This window comes from Emydura macquarii, unplaced genomic scaffold, assembly GCF_026122565.2.
Source record: "Emydura macquarii macquarii isolate MOO-44397 ecotype Brisbane River unplaced genomic scaffold, CSIRO-AGI_Emac_v2 contig_2948, whole genome shotgun sequence".
NCBI classification, from domain to species: Eukaryota; Metazoa; Chordata; order Testudines; family Chelidae; genus Emydura; species Emydura macquarii.
In genome coordinates, this window is record NW_027133085.1 from 455,102 (window position 1) to 473,418 (window position 18,317).

Genomic DNA, 18,317 nt, shown 5'->3' on the forward strand with positions numbered 1-18,317 from the left:
AGCCTCACTTATGAATTTCCAGCCCATGGAGCCCTAAAGAACTGGGCTTTCTCTCCTCAAAACCTCAGCTGCCTTTCGTCTCCTTCCCAGGGTCTCTTACACTTCCAGACCTCCTGCTCTTCATAGAGCACTGATTCCCAGGGCTGAAGTCCTCCTTGTTCAATTTTCCCCTGGAGTCCTTCTCTATTTAGGTCTCTGCAGGTTGCTCTTATCCCTTCACCCCTGTAGATATTGTTTAGACACATGCTTCCTACATGACTTATTTCTCCATCTACAGAGGTGGGCTAAGTCTGGTACAGATGCAGTTGAGCCCCAAATTTCTTAAAGGACCAGTTCACTCTGTGACAGTGAGATGGCTCCTTTTCTCTCAAGTGCTTACATCTGGAATGCTCTCCCCCTAGAAATACAGTACACCACAGCACAACATACTTCTTAATAATGTATTATTTCCCTTTCCGTTTCATTGTTTGGAGTTTTATGTTTTATACATTAATAAATAGGTTGTAGAAGAGATTGTTTATTAGCTAGGATCTTGCATTTTTTATAAATTTGTCGTCTTGCTGCAATGATTTTGGCTTTACTTATTTTTGTAAGGTGTCCAGAGGACTTTGTTTTAGTTATAATTACCATTTTTATATTACTTGTAGTGTTTTTGGATACTAATAGCTTGATCTTGAAAACATGTATGCACCTGCTTAGATTTACACACAGGAATAATCCCCACTGAACTCAAATAAGCATGTATATAATCATTGCAGTATCAGGGCCTAAAAGGGCTTTTCAGCCCATTCATTCATTTGATTGAATTGCCAGTGTTCTGATTTTTTTAGGAACACTTTTCTGTATTCCAATAAATAGGATTTCACAGAATTGTGGATTATATATAACTAAAATACAGTATCCTTTGTGGAGCAACTTGCAGTTGAACAGTAATTCCTAGGGTTTTTTAGAATGTGAAAACTATATTTTATGACAAGTACAGGCTGCTGAAGGGGGAATAAGTTTACTTTACTTACTGACATCTTGACTAGTATTAGTGCATGGAATACATATCTGTCACTAACAGCTCACTGGCTTTCATTTAGTTATGAATAAATTATGTCTTCTCCACCGATTACGGCAGACAGCAGCAGCAAAAGTGCCTTGCATTAAAAGAGGGTGAGCACAGAACGAAAACCATTCTGGCCAACATAAATTACATACCAAATAAGTGGATCTGTGTCAAAAAGCTGCAAATGAGGATGACTTTATGCACTTTGTAGCTCACATTATGTGTGTCAGAACGAATGATACCAATAGTATGTACACATACATTGCTTATATTCTCAGCTGCTCCCACTTTCCACTGGATGCAGCTAAAAGGGGAAGCAGCAAGAGAACTGGCTATGGCTCCCTAATTCTGGGGTAGGATCTATGGCAGCCCTGACTCTGACATATCTTAGAGAAGCCTACAAGCTCCTGTAAAGTATACCAGTTTCTTAGGGGCTACCCACCAGCCCAAGATTACTAGAATGAAATGGTTCTTCAGCCATGCACAGTCGTGTCCCTATCACATTCCCATTGCCAAATGCTGATGAGGTGGATGGCATAAGAACCAACTTGTGACTCCCCCTTATTGGAGGAATCCCTAGTTGGAGAGATCTGGTTGATCTCTAGGCCCTTTTGGCCTAAATGTTGTAAAAAGATATACAGATTTAATTAGTCAATAAGAGCAATTTAACTTCTGAAACACACTCAACAAAAATGTGATGGTCACCAACACAAGATCAAAATTTGTTGGTTTTCTATATTTTACATGTTAGGGAATCTGGCTATAATAGTTAAAGAGAAGGAGGCATTGTTTGCCATGTAATCTGAATATGAAATCCATGGATTGCTATTACAAATAAAACAGAGACTAGAAGAAACTCCTGTGACTATCCTGAGTCAATTTGATCAAGTTAGTAAAGAGCTACTTTACATAGTAGTACAGCTTGTCTTCACCAATTTATATCAGCAGCTTCCATTTTGTTAATTTATGGACAGCTTCCAGCAAATGGAAGACAACCTAAAAGAAATATCTTCTGTACCAAAGCGTCTGAGGAAGACACAAGATTTATCTCATCTGCCAAGATCAGAAACATAGTTTGGCCACATTGCTGAAAAAAATGGTGCCTTAAAGTAGTGCTGGACAGTGTTTTGTCCATCTTTGCTTAGTACATGGCAGCATTCTAGTGGACTGCACACAGACCTGGAAGTCAGGAGATTCTGAGTTATAATTTCATCTATGCCACTGATTTGCTGTGATCCCACAAGGTGGTGATCATCCTCAATTCTTATGGAAATTCGCTCCAAAGACTCTTGCCCTTTATCTGTAATTGATTTCCAAAACTGACAATCATTCATGTAAAAGTATTACTTTGAATGGTCTCACTTTACAAAGGCTTTATAAAGACTACAGTTTATGCATGGGGCACCGTTACTACAGTGTTGTTAAAGGCCTTAAAGCCTAGTGGCTGATTGGATCAGCCATTTTGAGCAGGCTGAAAAACTAAATGTCTGGGAATAAGATCAGTAAAATGGATTTTCAGGGTCTGCTACTCTAAGGCAAACTTCAGGAGCTGATTGAAGGACTGATGCATGAAATCCAAGCAGACTATATCTACCAAAGTGGCTCTACATCAGCCCCTGGACTGAACCACAGATCCTAAGTGGAACTGAGCAGCCTTCAGCAACTGGAAACAAGAAAAATGAAAAATTGCATACTGGTAACTGGAGTTCTTTAAGGCAAGCCTCTGAATATCCCTGCTTGTGTAATTAAGGTGCCTGTGCCAGGAGCCACTGAAATCTCCTCTTTAGCAGTGTTTGCTGGAGCTGCTCATCCTTCCTACCTCTCCCCTTTGCCAGGAGGCCTGCAAGGGTATAAAAGTGATAGTGACCCCAACAGCCTTTCATTTTCCTCCACTAATTTGGAAAGTCTTAATCTAAGACTCCAAAAAAATGTGGAAGGTGGGCAGTGTGTGTGAATATGCCGATTCTCATCTCAAAGAACTGAGTTATTGGTAGGTAAATGTTTTCTTCTTCTTCAGTGTCCTTTGCACATTCCCACCTGCTTAGTGAGCAATACAACCCCCAGGAAACTGGGCTGAGGAATTCTAGGTGAATAAAGACAGCAGTACTGCCAAAATGAGCATCAGTTCTGTATGCCATGTCAAGAGTGTATTAAATGACTGCATCTCTTGATCTCCTGAGTCACTGAGCAAAAGTATTACAAAAGTCACATCTAGAGCTTAAATAGGTAGCAGGCTTAAAACAAACATAAGGAAGTACTTCTTCACACAGTGCACAGTCACCCTGTGGAACTCATTGCCAAGGGATGTTGTGAAGGTCAAAATTATAACTGGGCTGAAATAAGAAGTAGATAAGTTCATGGAGGATAGGTTCATCAATGGCTATTAGCCAAGGTGGTCAGTGATGCAACACCATGCACTGGATGTCCTAAGCCTCTGACAGCCAGATGCTGAGACTGCATGACAGGGGATGGATCACTTACCCTGTTCTCTTCATCCCCACTGAAGCAGCTGGCTCTGCTACTGTCGGAAGACAGGATACTGGGCTAGATGGACCATTGGTCTAACCCCATATGGCCGTCCTTATGACCACATTTTATTGTATTGAATTTGGTTTATGGAGGATTAGCCATAGGCCTATATTTCACTAATTCTCTTGGCTGAAGTTCTGACTGTACTGAAAGTCATCTTGACAGAGATAGAGAACAGAAAGCAATCTGCCCAGTTTTTGCCCAGAAATGAGCCTGCCCTGTTACAGTAACCATGGCACATTGCATACATTGCAATGGAGAATCCAGTTTCTTTCCATGGCTATCACAGCACAGCAACTACCCAAGTAACCATAGAGCAGCCCTTTTAAAACTTCGCCACTGCTGGGTGAGCAAAGGCTGTCAACCGGTGCATCAGAGCAGTGCTGCTCAACCTTTTCAGTAGCAAGTACCCCCTAACTTCTGAAAATTTTACTAAGTACCCCAACACTCAATTTTCCACGGGGCTTTATATTTATGGACTAATGTGTGTCATATGTTGGAAGAAGGGATGAGTATATATGACAACCACCGAACTTCAGTGTGAAGAAGTACAGTAATATGTTCGGATCCCATGTCACGGCACAGCGATCGGAAAAGACATGAATTCAGAGCCCGCACTTTTATGAAGTTTACTGTTTTCATGGCCGTTCCTAGCACACTGTTTAAATCTTCATTCAGTCGCTTTGCAGTCAATGCCTGTCTGTGGATAATACAATGGTTCCACTTGATTGAAGGATTTAAAGTTTTAAGCGAGTAACAAGACCACTTAATCGACCTACCATTGCTGCTGTTCCGTCTGTGCACACAGACACACACCACTCCCATGACAATCCATTATTTACAATGTGCTCATTTAAGATCTTAAAGATGTCCTCTTCTGTTGTTCTTGTGTCCAATTCTTTGCAGCCATATATTTGTTCCTGTATTCCTTGTTCATCTTCATCATCAATGTATCTGACAAACATAATCAATTATGCATAGTTGGATACATCCGTAGATTCATCAATTTGTAAAGCAAACTGTTTTTTCTGGATGCTTTTTCATGAAATTTGTTTAATTATGTTTTCTGCCATGTCATCAATTCTTCTTGTCATGGTGTCATTTGCATGTGGGATGGTTTTAATTTTATCTACTTCTGTTTTGCCAAACATGATTTCAGCAATTCTGATAGCAGCAGGAATGGCAAGGTTCTCAGCAATGGTGTGTGGTTTCTTCGTTTTCGCCACTGTGTATGATTTCAAATGAAGCTTGTAGAGCGTGTTTAGGGATTGCAGAGTACAATTTCATAGCAGCACTTGAGTTTTTTCAATCTTTCGCATTTTCTTGTTAAAAAATCTATTGATTTGTCCTTCAGATCAGGATGTTTAGTTTGAAGGTGCCTTTTCAAAAGGGAGGGCTTCATACAGTGATTAGACAATGTCTCACTGCAGATCACACAAAGTGGTAATGGAGATATACCTCTGTTTGTTGTAAACCCAAAAGCCAGATAACTGGGATCGTAGCTACGTGCTTTATGAACCTGTGAAGATTTTGTACATTCACTACTGATGCTTTCTTTTTTTATTTTTTTTCCCCCAAAACAGGATCCTCTGGATCCAACACTTGTTCCACATTTGTATGGGAACTACTTTCTTCTAAATCTGAAGTCTTTCCATTTACAAGAAAACAATCCATTTTAATATCCTCACAATCAGTAAAATTAAAACAGTAACACAAGCCCAGTACATTCAAACACTAAAAGTGGAAACTACAGCAGACTGGCATGTGTACTCTGAGAAATACAGTCTTTTCCCCCTTTACTGCTGGACAACTGTATTTCTCATAAAGTAGGGGAGTTCTGAGTTCTGCAATGCTGTGTGGCTGTGGCAGATCACAAAACCCTCTGCTCTTTCTCCCCGTCTTCCTCCTCCCCTTCCTCCATATAGGAGCAAAGGCCAACGCCAGCCAATCACTATGGCCTGGGCAGGGTCACATGGTGTTCTCCTCACACAGGTGCGGACTTGTGAGGTATGAGCAGGCACTAGCAGCCCAGGGTGGATAGCATTACTCCCCATGGCCGTCTCAAGGACGGTGCAGGCGTGGGACGAATCACACTGTGTGGGCCCCTCTTAACATTTTCATACTGGTAAAATCTGGGGCTGTCATAGTTGTCAATTTCACTGCTCAGCTAGAGAAATGAAACTAACAAGTTTTCTGGGCACTGGGCTTTGAGTCAGGGAAGGGGGGCTGCCACCTGGGGAAATTGTAGGTGGTTGCCGCCTGGCTGCAAGCCCGGGAGATGGGCAACTGCCAACCAATCTGAGCTGGGGCAGAGGAGGCTTCTGCGCAGGCTGGGATCCAGGGATGTGGGCAGGTGGCTGCTGCCTGTCTTCAAGCTGGGGCGCGGGAGGCTGTCCCTTGGCTTGGAGCCGGGGCACAGGTGGCTGCCACCCAACTGCGAGCTCAGCTTGCACGGTGCAGGAGGCTGCCACTGAACTCCCAGCTGGGAGCTGGGACCTGGCAGGAAGCGGGTGGCTGCCACCCGGCTTCCCCAGAAGTAGGTTGCTGCCGCCCGCCTCCCCTTCACTGGGTTTTTCCCCGGGTACCCCCTGCCTGCGTCTCACGTACGCCCAGGAGTATGCTTATCACAGGTTGAGAAACTATGCATCAAAGAATGAAAAGTTGCAAGGGCAACCAAATGTACCCTGACAGAACATAAAGGCAGTTTTATCTGTTTCCCATATAATATATATTCCATGTTTAATGAAAAGGAAGACCCTCTTGTTTACTCCTGTGACGCTTCAATTGGTGACACAAGAGCATGAGTACTATCTCATGGCAGACTGTTATAAACCAGGGCACAAACCCCCAATTGGTTCTAAATTTAGATTTCACCAATCAGCTGCACTAAGTGCAAACTCCTCAGACACTTTAACAGTCTTAACACAGAGTCACAGATAGTCCCCTGAGGTACTCTGGTTTATCTTGCTGTCCCAGTGAGCGTATCTTTATGATAGATGGCTCCTTATAGCAAGAATCACAGCAATATTCAATTTACTGTTAAATCCAAAGGACAAGTCAGTTGCCCCAGGTCAGCTGAGCTTTGGATCTCACACCTAAGACAATGCTTGTAGCCAATCTATATTAAACTATATGAACATTTAAAATTAAAGAGTTATTTCCAAGGTTAAAACAAGCAAACAAATGAATTACTTTCTTAGGTTTCAAAAGGTGATAGACTTCTATAATCAGCAAGCTCTTTGTCCTTTAGAGCTAACCCAGGTTAAGCGGCAGTGGATCTCTTGTTTATGCCTAGAAACATCCCTGAGTCCAAGCTGCATAAAGATACTTGATTCCTTTTGTTTGGGGATTTTTTCCCCTCTTGTCATGTGCTCTGAGCTTCAAAATCTGCTGGTGGGAGGACTCCATTCGCATGACTCATCTTCACAGGGAGGAGAGCAGAACAGCAATAACAGTCTTCAGTTCTTTTGTGGATAGTTTCTCAATACAGATGTATGGAGCTTGCAGCTGTAAAATTCAACCATAGCCCATCTGGTATTGATGGCTCTCCTTTTTCAGGAGGGGTGTAACAACTTCTATAAAACAGCAACACTTCACACTAATTAATGTCCCTCTCCTGTGTAGTGTTTTATAACAGTCGCATAGGATCACATTAGAACTGCTCAAATTTTACATTGCAATACAAAACACAGATAATACAAATAAGATTAACGCATGCAGCAACTTACAAGCATTCAATAGAGTCTAAACATTAAACGCTTTCTTATAATTTTACTACCTATTTTATCAATGTTAAACCACAAGTGAGCGAGACATAACCAGCTATGTATCTGTCAGTGTCCAGTTGAAACATTGGGATCTTGGCATGAACTGGCACCTGACCTGGCAGCGGCACAATTCTCCTTTCAGCTGTTTTGATGGGGAACCTCTTCCAATCCACTGGCAATGGTTTATCTAGTCAAATTCTCCTGTTCTCAATAGAACTGCTTGGACACAAGAACACCCTTTATTGAGCATCCCAACAACCCATTAGTCAAGTTGGCAAACTCAGAAACTTTGGACCATAGTGGAGACTCACTTCTCCACCTTGGGATAGGAGATCCAGTAGTTTGGAAAGCAGACGTTGTGGATAGCAATATCAGATCCAGGATTTGGACAGCAAAATGTCCAACGCTGACCAGAGCAACTGATAATATCTTGGCTCCCTCCTTACTACCTTCCGGAAAGACCTCCTAAATCAGTGGATTGAAAGAGAATGTCTGATCCCAGTCTAGGAAAAAGATGGGTTTCAGTAAAGTTGACTTTTGCTTATCTTTGGAGCAAAGTGGGAGACAATGGGCATTATCTTTGGTGGAAAGACACCTAACTGGGCCTTACCCCACTGGCATAATAGATAATGAAAGCTGGACACTCATAGACTAAGGCCGTAAGAGACCATCATGATCATCTACTCTGACTTCCTGCATGTTGCAGGCCACAGAACCTAACCTACTCACTCCTATAATAGGCTTATAACCTCTTGCTGAGTCACTGAAGTCCTCAAACCTGGATTTAAAGACTTCAAGTTTCAGAGAATCCATCTTTTATTCAAGTTCAAATGAGCAAGTGACCTGTGTCCCACATGGCATAAGAAGATGAAAACCCCCGAAGGTTTCTGCTAATCTGACCTGGAGGAAGGGAAGTTCCTTCCTGACCCCACATATGGTGATTAATTAGACCCTAAGCATGTGGGCAAAACCCACCATCCAGACACCTGGGAAAGAATGCTGTATAGTTACTCAGAGCCCTCCCTATCTAGTGTCCCATTTCTGGCCGTTAGAGAGATTTGTTAATAGCAGATGCCACTGTAGGTAATTTTATCATACCATCCTCTCCATAAACATATCAAGCTCAGTCTTAAAGGAAGTTAGGTTTTTTGCCCCCTCTAGTTTTTCTATGAGATCCTCAATACTTACCAATACTAAATCTATAATGGCATCACCTCTTGTTGGTTCAGCAACTATTGTGAAGAAATCTATCAGCTATCTTATTCAGGACTATCTGGGCCCTACCATTATTAGTAGCACTTGTCCTCCAGTCTATATCTGAGAAATTAAAGTCTCCCATAATCACAAAATTCCCAGTACTATTTATTTAATTAGAAATATTAGAGATGTCTCTATCTATACCCACTTCAGTTCCTGGGGGTCTGTAGCAGACCCTAAGCACTATCCCAGTGTAGGCTCTGTAACCTTTCTTCCCCAAAGTGATTTTGACCCAAACAGATTCTGTTTTATCCATTGCATCACTTCTAATTTCTTTACAGTCTACCTCATCATTAATATAAAATGCTACTCCACCACCTTTATCTTTATTTCTGTCTTTCCTAAACAGCACATACCCTTCCATATCTGTACTCCAATCCTGACTACTATTCCACCATGTTTCTGTTATGACAAAGCTCTTCCTCTACCTCGATGGGTCCAGTGCTTCCTTCTAGCGATAGGTCAGAGAACTACTTCACCCCTTAGTGTTCTTCCACTCTCTAGTGGTGGGGGAGAGTAATACAGCCTCTCTAAGATGGCTGCTCCCTGATGGGTCCCAATCCTGTCTCTGGTTCTCACAGGCCCTTGCCTCTTCGCTGGGGCTCTTGCCCCTCCAGTGTATAGGGGGTGGAGGGAGGGACCTGGTCCCACCCTCGACTCCGGGCCCCAACCCAGAAACCCTACAAGTATCAGCCTCATGCTGTGGCTTCAGCAAAGCTGCTAGCTTCCCTAGGTTACTTCCCTGTGCCCCTTGACTTAATGTTTGGACCCTGCTCAGACAGGGGCCCTTACAGGCCTCCTTGCTAAGGAGGTTCTTGACCCCTGATATTCCCACTGGGCATGGTAGTGCCAAACCAAATGTCCAGTTCTATCTTCCCCTTCTGGCAGGGTCTCTTCCCTTAGGCCTCCAGACCTTGGAAAGATCCTTTGCCCTCTTTGGGCAGGGTTTTTCCCTCTCCCAGTCTTTGTACCTGCAGGGTTCTCTTCTGCCAGCATTCTGCTCCTTCTCCTAAACCCTACTGGTTTCTGAAAGCATCTTGCCCTCTCACACTCTCTGGTAGCTCGCCTCACTTTCACAATTCTAGCCATCTAATCTGACCTTGTCACACCATATAACATCTGGTTTTGCTTTCGGTACCAATGGCTCTAGTTCCTCCATTTTGTTATCCAGGCTACTTGCATTGGTGTACAGATATCATAGTTGTTTCTTCTAACCTTCACTCAGATTCCTTACCCAATTGGGTACTGTCAATGTTGCCTACCTAACTTTTACAGTCACTATTCTTCCTCTCATTGTCCATTCTTCTATCCTCTGTTGTTCCTTTCTCCATTCCTGTATCCTCTTTCACTTGATTTTCTTCCTGTTCAATATTTGACTCAGACATGGAGATTACATGAGTGTCTGCCAACCGTTTCCCACAAATTCCTAATTTAAAGCTCTTTTAATCAATTGTGGCAATCTTCATCTTAGAAGTCTATTTCCCTCCCTACTCAAGTGGAGTCCATCCCATAAGAACAGTCCTTTGTCCATGAATGTCTCCCAGTAGTCAAACATCCCAAAGCCCTCCTTATAGCACCATTGCATGAACCATCTGCTGATCACTGTAATCTTTTCTTGCCTTCGCTCTCCTCCTCTAGAGACAGGTAGAATCCACTGAATATCACCTGAGCCTCTATTTATTTAAGTGTCTTTCCCAGCCAGGTATAGTCTCCATTAATGTTTCCTAAAGAGCATCTAGCTTAGACTCCTCTCAGAGAGTCTGCTGCAACATTTTCTTTGCCTAGCAGATAAGACATTGTAGTGATCCAGTGATTGGTACTGCACTCTCAGAACAAAAAGACTCTCTGACCCAGCGGAGTTGATCAAACCCCTCCTTGCAGTTGGTCTATTACAACACTGTGGTATTAGCCATTAGAATTTAGACATATTTGATCAGAGGAAGAAAGGCTTACTGGTTAGAAAAATAGCTCGTGGATCCAGTACATTGATGTGGAGCTTCGTCCATGGCAGATTTCACATATCTTGGAGAGTTCCTACAGGGAGATGGAATATTTCTACCTGTTGGAAATCAGCAAGAGTTGTTTCTAGACCCCAGAGGAGAGTGACATCATTTTGCATTGGTCCCCTGAAAGACCACTAGTACCAGGGCAATAGTGAGGCCTATGCAAGGAAATCATCTTGCCAACAGTGGCTGATAGCTGGCATTTTTACTTAAAGTGTAGCCAAGGAATAAATCTGACACAACAGTTATCTCAGGTGATTGGTTTCTTTATCCTCAGATGTGACTCCATGGGTTCTAGCCTAATGCTTTTTCCCACTGGCAGATGTCACTACCCATGAGCCTTGTGTGGCTGAGTAAAAATACTCAGGTATATGAAACAGATGGTCTGCTACCGCTAAGACAGCAGAAATCAAAGCTACAGTTAGAGGTCCCCTCAAAGGCTAAGCTTGACTGCTAGATTTCCCTGGCCTCTTTCTCAAAAACATCACAATCGTTTTGGCTGAAATTCCCTCCTCCCTCCCCCAACCTTCCAAAGTAATAATAATAAAAAAATCTAACACAGACATCAGTTCCAAATGGTTAAATTTCGGCAAAGTTATAAGTAACTGAAAACAGGGCCTAAAAATGTCAGGTAACTTTAATAAGAAGCAATGCTACCAGCACCACCTATAACAAAAATAGTACCTAACTTTTATCACTTTTCACTCATACATCTCAAAATGCTTTACAAAGGAGATTAGTATCATTTCACAGATGGGGAAATTGAGGCACGGAGAGGTGAAGTGACTTGCCCAAGCAAGGCCAGCCAGGAGGTCACAATGAGGGGGTTAAAGTGGAAGAGTATGAATGAAGAATGTGGGAGGGGATAGAGATGGATAGAATGGTAGTTCCCAGCAAGCACCAAATTGATGAACTTGACTTTACTCTGTTACCTAACATGTTTCTTTTGACATCACTGCTGAATTTGGCCCTCTGTTTTCTAGAGCAATTGTGACATGGGGATTTTCCCATCTCTTGATTTGATACTTCAGTGAATTGCCTCAATAAATGAAAAGGAGAGTGATTGCCTTGGCTTGATTTGAAAATGCGTTTCTGACAATGGTTAATAAATGATTCACAGGCTATGTTGCTGCGGTAAGAATAATATAAAGCAAGTTTGCAAAGCTGGGCAACTGCCAGTTTACTCATGAAAGCAGTGTTTTCTCTGGAGATTTATACATAATTAAAGTTGAAAGCATTATAAAATATAGGATTCTGGGTGAGCCTGCTGCCTGAATAATAGAGATATGTACTGTTCTAATTTGTAGGCCCAGTCACCCATTTCTTCAGCTGACAGGATTTGGGACTACTGTTGAATTAGTATGTTATGTTCATCCTTTGCAGGGATCAAACGCCTTGTGTCACACACTGATGATTCCTATGGTTGATTTAAAGCAGAATTTTCTGGCTCTGAAGTTAGTTCTGTCTTAATCTTTTGAGTTCAAAAGGAGGGGCAGTGAGAGCAGTGGGGGGTAAAGGGAAGATTAAGGGGATTATTCTTAAGGCTAGAACCCAAGGCAAAAATATAGGATGCTTTAATGGGAAATCTGTCTTGTAAACATTATATGGGTATATGTTATTTTTATTGCCTCAGTATTTTTTACATGCAGTAATTTGCCTTTGAGCACTGGGAGGTAAATTAATCTTCAACCAGGTCTTTGGCTACATTAAAATGGCAGAGTGCAAGCCAAGGGTTTACAGCTCATATTTGCATTCCAGTTTTTCTGCTACAAGATGTAATGGCTATGGGGGATCAAAAATGCCTTATCCCCCTTTCTTCATCTATGTCCCCTTTTCCCTGTCACACCAGCAGCAGGCAGAGTATGTGACAAAGAGCCCTGCATTGGCTCTATCCCACTTGACAGTTATCCTTACTCTTGGGTGATCCCCTTACTCTGGAATGATCCTCCTTCAGATTGTTAAATCATTCTACAGCCATATTATGGAAGTACTGCAGTGTGAAATGGCTGCACAGCACCAAAAGATTTCTCTCTTCCCCCTCCCCCCCATTTTTCCTCTATGTATATTACATCAAAAAATCCTACATTAAAAGAACGCTCACGTTGCAAAGTCAAGCACTGCAAAGTTAGGAAATGCCAGAATTAAGATACCCATGCAATTTAAATTCAGCCTCCTTGTATGTATGCATTATGATAGACTTTAACGACATGATCACATACTATTGTTTTCCACAGGACTCCTGACTTATTTATGAACAGACAATTATTCAGTATTTCTTTTTATGTTCTTCATTCATTGTGTGTACCTAGCTCTTATTTACCATCATCCAAACCCTGCACTGAACACAAAATTATTAAATTCCTCCAGCACTTTTATGTGATGCTGTCATCATGGCATCTGAGCGCTTCCCAAACACTAATGAATTTATCTGCACAACTCCCCTGTGAGAACAGATGATATTATTATCCTTCTTTTACAACTGGGGAACTGAGGCACAGAGAGATTAACACCAAAATTCTCAAGTGTCTACTGATGTTAGATGCCTTCTTTGGGCCTGATTTTTCAGAGTACTTAATATTTTATAGCACTTCAGTATTTTCAAAGCACAGCTCCAATTGGCTTGGCAACTGTGAGTGCTCAGAACTTAAACTGAATTAAAGCTTCCTGTCCTTAGAAATCTCCCCAAGCTCTGCCCCTCTCTATTTATCTGCTCTTGTATCTTCAGCAGCTTCCCTCCCCGACTGGTTTGCCAGTGGTGCTATCCATTTTTCATTTCTCCTGCAAGTGCTTCTGTGCTGATTTTTCCTTGTTGTCTCTTATGCTAGTTGCACCTTCCTCAAACTAATAAAGCCATTACCTTCATCTGTGTTAAATTTCTTATGCAACCACATGCAGCCAGAGCTCCTACAACACTTGTGTGGAGGAGGGGCAGGAAATGTGAGCCCATAACCCCACAACCACCCCTCAGATGCAACACATAGCCCCAGTAGCCTATTCCCTAACACTCTGGAAGTGCCACATGAAACCAGAGCTTCTCCAACTCACCTCTGGACACCACTCTGGATTCTTAACTGGGAGCTGAGCTCCTTTGAAAAATCATGTCACTTTTTTTAGGTGCCTAAATTAGAGCAGTTGAATGCTGACCTATTTTGACTATCTGGCCCCTATTTCATAAACGTTTAATAGAAGAATTTCTTGAATGTTTTTTTGTTGCTTCCTTGCAAAAACAGCAAACACAGAACACATACTCATGTGTTCAAAGTAGAAAGATTTCAGGCTATATGTTGTTTGCCAAACTAATTACACAGTGATATCAGTATAATGAGAACCCCTGCAGGCAGTGAAGATATTTAAGAAGGACAAGGGTATTACTGAAGAGGACATAATGTGCTTTGCAATTTGCATAATATTTTGCAATAAAATAATTAGAGTCACTATAATAAAGAATGAGATTCTCAAACCTCTCTATTCAATGACTAACAACTTAAAAAATGTTTTAGGCTGAAATTTCGTCTGGTTGGTCTCCGGCCCGAGGTGATTTAAAAAAAAAAAAAAGAAAGACAGTGATTCAGATGCTTTATGTGACAACAAGATGACACATTTTCTATTTAAAAAATTTGTTCTTGTTGTTGCGGGAACTGTAATGTAATTTCTTCATTTTCATGGGTTTAAAATGTCAACTTTAACAGGTTTTGTTTATTTCATTTTTTGTTTCCATAAAATTTTGTCATTGATTTTTATTTTAGATCTGTAATATTAAAGTTGAGATTTTATGTGCACAGAAGTCTGACAATTCAGAGTTATGTGTCTCAAAACAAGCAGGATAGTTTTATCATTTTTTGAAGTACAAAATGTAGGTGTAAGGTGTGTGTGTGTGCGCGTTTGTTTCATTGTTATATAGCTCATATATTTTTTCCCTTTTGTCTTTAACAAACATTTTTGGGTTCATATGAATGAGACTCCTTTTAATAAAAATAATTTATTTTCCTTGGTTTCATGTGAGCTAGCTGGATTTAGATTTTTAAATGTATCTGCTTCAGATAGTGTATTTTATTACTATGTGACTCAGTAAACAAAATAAGTAAACTTACTGGAACTGCACAGGCTCAGAATATCCAAAGAAAATCATGTACTATGAAACTTTCAAGTGCTAAAAACTAGTTTTAGTCTTATAAATTTAGCTTCAGATAATTTTCAGAGCAAAATACTTCTTTCCAGACTGGAATTTCTTATGAGATATATTATATGCTATACAAGGGGAAAAAGTTTTGAAGTTATCTAAACTGAAAATGTTTGATAAAGTGAAATAATTACAACTGAAATGTTTTCCACTATTTGAACTCAGATTGATTAGTTTTGATATTTTGCTTAACTTAGCGAAAAGAAATGGTACTAGCAACCTAACAAACCATTTTATACCACATTAAAAAAAAAAATCCTCACTCAAACCCTGTCCAATCACCCAACTATTATGTGAAATTAAATGCAGTATGAAGTCACAGAGAGTTGTAATGGACTGCTCTGTGTTTAATGCTTGTCTGTACTATTTCCCCCCAAACACACACACATGAACCCAAAATTAGCCCCATTTCCTGAAGTCATCTGAGAAAATGTCATTAACATATTATGGGCATGAAGGCAAAATGACCTCCATTGATACTGACTTCAATTGTAGACTCTCAGAGAAGTGGTATTTTGGGTTTTCTTTCTCCCCTAGAAAAAACTGATGTGTTACAATGCCTTTGGAAAGAATAGCAATATGAATAAAACCTCTTGGAGCTATCAAAGTTGGCGTAAAACATGAATGTGTGTTATTTCATTTACAAGTCTCCAAGATTAACTGATTAACTATATTAACTGATAAGGTGAAATCAGTGACAGTGTAAAATACATATCCATGGAATTTGCAATAGCTTTTTAAGTGCGAAATTAAGACAAAACTAATCAAATATCCTTTTGACGTGTGCCGTTTCTTAGTATTCTTAAACAGTGGTATACAGCTACACAAAATAAGTATCATTATTCTCTTCTCAGTATTGTTATTTCTCAATTGTTTGTTTGGAATGCAGTTCTGCCACCCTTATTCGCAATGAGCCAAATCTTCGTTTGGTGTATATTAGCATAGTTCCAAAATGGCTTATACCAGCGGATGAGGATCTTCTCTGTTAAATTCTACCTTATTCTCAAATTGTCACAGTGATTTCAATGGGCCTATGCAAAGTTATAATACTCCTTAGTCTGAGTAAGTGTGGCAGAATTAAGCCCTTAGAAGAATAAGTGATTTTGAATGTAGTTTATTTCAGGCCTGTGACTGCATTAAACTTTGCTATACGTTATTTTGTCTGCAGGGTAATGATGTTCGGATAATTCTTGGCCAGTTTGATGAGCAAATGGCAGCAAAAGTGTTCTGTTGTGTAAGTAAAAATGTTTAATTGCCTATTTGGGTAAAGAATGAATTACATTTGAATAACTGTATATCTGAGAGCTAGAATTGCTATCCTGTGACCCAACCCTGAAAACCTATGAGGTCTCAGTTCAAGGAAGCTCTTCAGTCCATGCTTAAATCCATCCCTATTCAGGAAAACAGGTAAGCACTTGACTTCAATGGGACTTAAGCATGTAAAGATATGGATCTGCTCAAGTGCTTTCCTGAACTGGGGCCTAAGTGAGAAGCCCTTACTCATGTGAATGGTACCATTTAAATCAGTATTTTTACTAACAAGGGTAAGGGCTTGCTGGATCTGGCTATGATCCAGGAATTCTTCCATGGTGCCAGCATATGGGTCTTGTTGGATTTTTTGTTTTGTTTTGGTTTTTCCCCAAATAAGAAATTGGTGTGGCCAAAAATCAGAGAGAATTCCAGTAATACTAACTAGAGAAGCTATCCTCATAACATTTGTTTCTCAAAATGTTGCTAATCATATAAATAAAATTCAATAGTCAATTTTATAAATAAAAGTCAAGAGTCAAATAAGTCTCTTCTTCTGAATATTGTAGTTGTCTGACATATTCATAACAAAACCAAGTATTAATATGTAAAACTAAAGATTTCTGAAACTAAGAGGAATATGTGTAAATTAAAGATTGGTACAGAATCATCATACAGTTACATCATTTTCCCCACATTTACACTATATATCCATATACAGAGCATACACACATGGTCCTGTTGAAATTAGAGGGATCAGGATCTGGATCTTTATTAGTATCTGATCAAAAAGAATAAGCTAATTTTGAGGGGCTAAATTTTGTATTCATATTGAATTATTCTAAAGAAATCTAAGTGAATCAGAGATGGTCCAATGTGAGCTCTGCAAATAAATAATGCAGGCAAAACAAAAATGGCAAAATCTGGCTATTATTCCTTCCCTGATCACTTGTGTGTTATAGGATATCCTCTGTGAGCTATCTTATTATTCCCTACATGCACTTCAACACCATCCACAGTTACTTCAAATTGTCTTTACATGCAAAACATTTTATTCTGGCATTTAAATCACAGACAAGTAGTTAGAATCTCCCCTGTTGTTTTGTGTCTGCTTGGCTCATGGGAGTGGGGCATTTGGGAGCTGGTAATGGTTCCCTGACCTCAGCACTGACATAAGTTGGAGTAGCCTAGGGATTGCTCAAACTTATGTAACTGTCCTTAGGGTACCTCAACTAATGGAGGATCAATAGAGAGGGAGCAAAGCCATGTCCCTTATTTGTACCTCTCTACAGTCCTCCCCACTGCCTTCCTCTAGGTGAGGTTAGGGGAGGGGCATTTGCAGCTGCACCAGGAGGCTTTACACCAGGAGAAAGTTGCCCTCTACCAAGGATTGACCAGATAACATGTTGTATAAATAGTAAACCTTGTCTGCATGAGTTTTTAAAAAAGTGGTAGTTAAAGTATGTTAGCTAACACATTTTTAAATACATCTAATTTCCTACATTAGGGAGGGCCTATCAGAGTTGAGACACCTAGGTTCAGATCCTCCTTTTTCAGTGATTTGCTGTGTGAGCTTGACTTCTCTGTATTCAATTTCCCGATGTATGGATTGGGAAAATACCTAACCATGTTTTTAAAAGAATTATAAGACCCGTGGAAGAAATCCATGTACTGTATCTGTGTATGTTGTGTTCTCGAAACACAGACCAGTTTCCTAACACCTTTCAGTAATGGAAGAATAGTTGGATCCAAGGATACGGAAACACAAGCAATCAATTCTAAACATGAAATACTCGCTTTCCTAAACATAAGGATGTTTTCTCTGTTCACTGCTATAAAGAGCATACTTTGGCACAGAACACAGACAGTAGCTCTAAGTGTTGGGGTATGGAAGCTCAAGTCCCTAGCTCATTAGATGTTCATCACATTTTGACTTACCAGTAAATATGTCTAGCATCATGGCTGGTGTTTAATGAGTTTTTATAAATAGTTACTGATAACAGATAAAGGATTTTGGGTTAATATTTATGTATCAAGATTATGATGATACTGCCTATGGGCCAGCCAAGAACAGGGCCACATAGTACTAGTTACCGTACAAACAGAATAAGAGAGAGCCCCTGCTCTGAAGAGCTTAGAATCTAAACAGACAGGACAGACACAAGGTGGATGGAAGGGTTAGAACAACCAGGCAGAGTGAACAACGTGATGGCGACAAACATCATGTTAGTGCCATGATTTTTGCTTTTCTTTTGTTGTTTAAATTCTTTTATTGGCATTAG

The 18,317-nt window shown here is 40.5% G+C and overlaps 1 protein-coding gene across 1 annotated transcript in view; it reads left to right on the top strand.

Annotated features, from left to right (window-relative positions):
• GABBR2 (gamma-aminobutyric acid type B receptor subunit 2) overlaps positions 1-18,317 on the top strand; it is a 761,509-nt gene that overhangs the window by 358,676 nt on the left and 384,516 nt on the right. Inside the window, exon 5 of the mRNA XM_067569912.1 lies at positions 15,956-16,021. Coding sequence (XP_067426013.1) covers positions 15,956-16,021 — 66 coding nt within the window. The remainder of the gene's footprint in view (positions 1-15,955; positions 16,022-18,317) is intronic.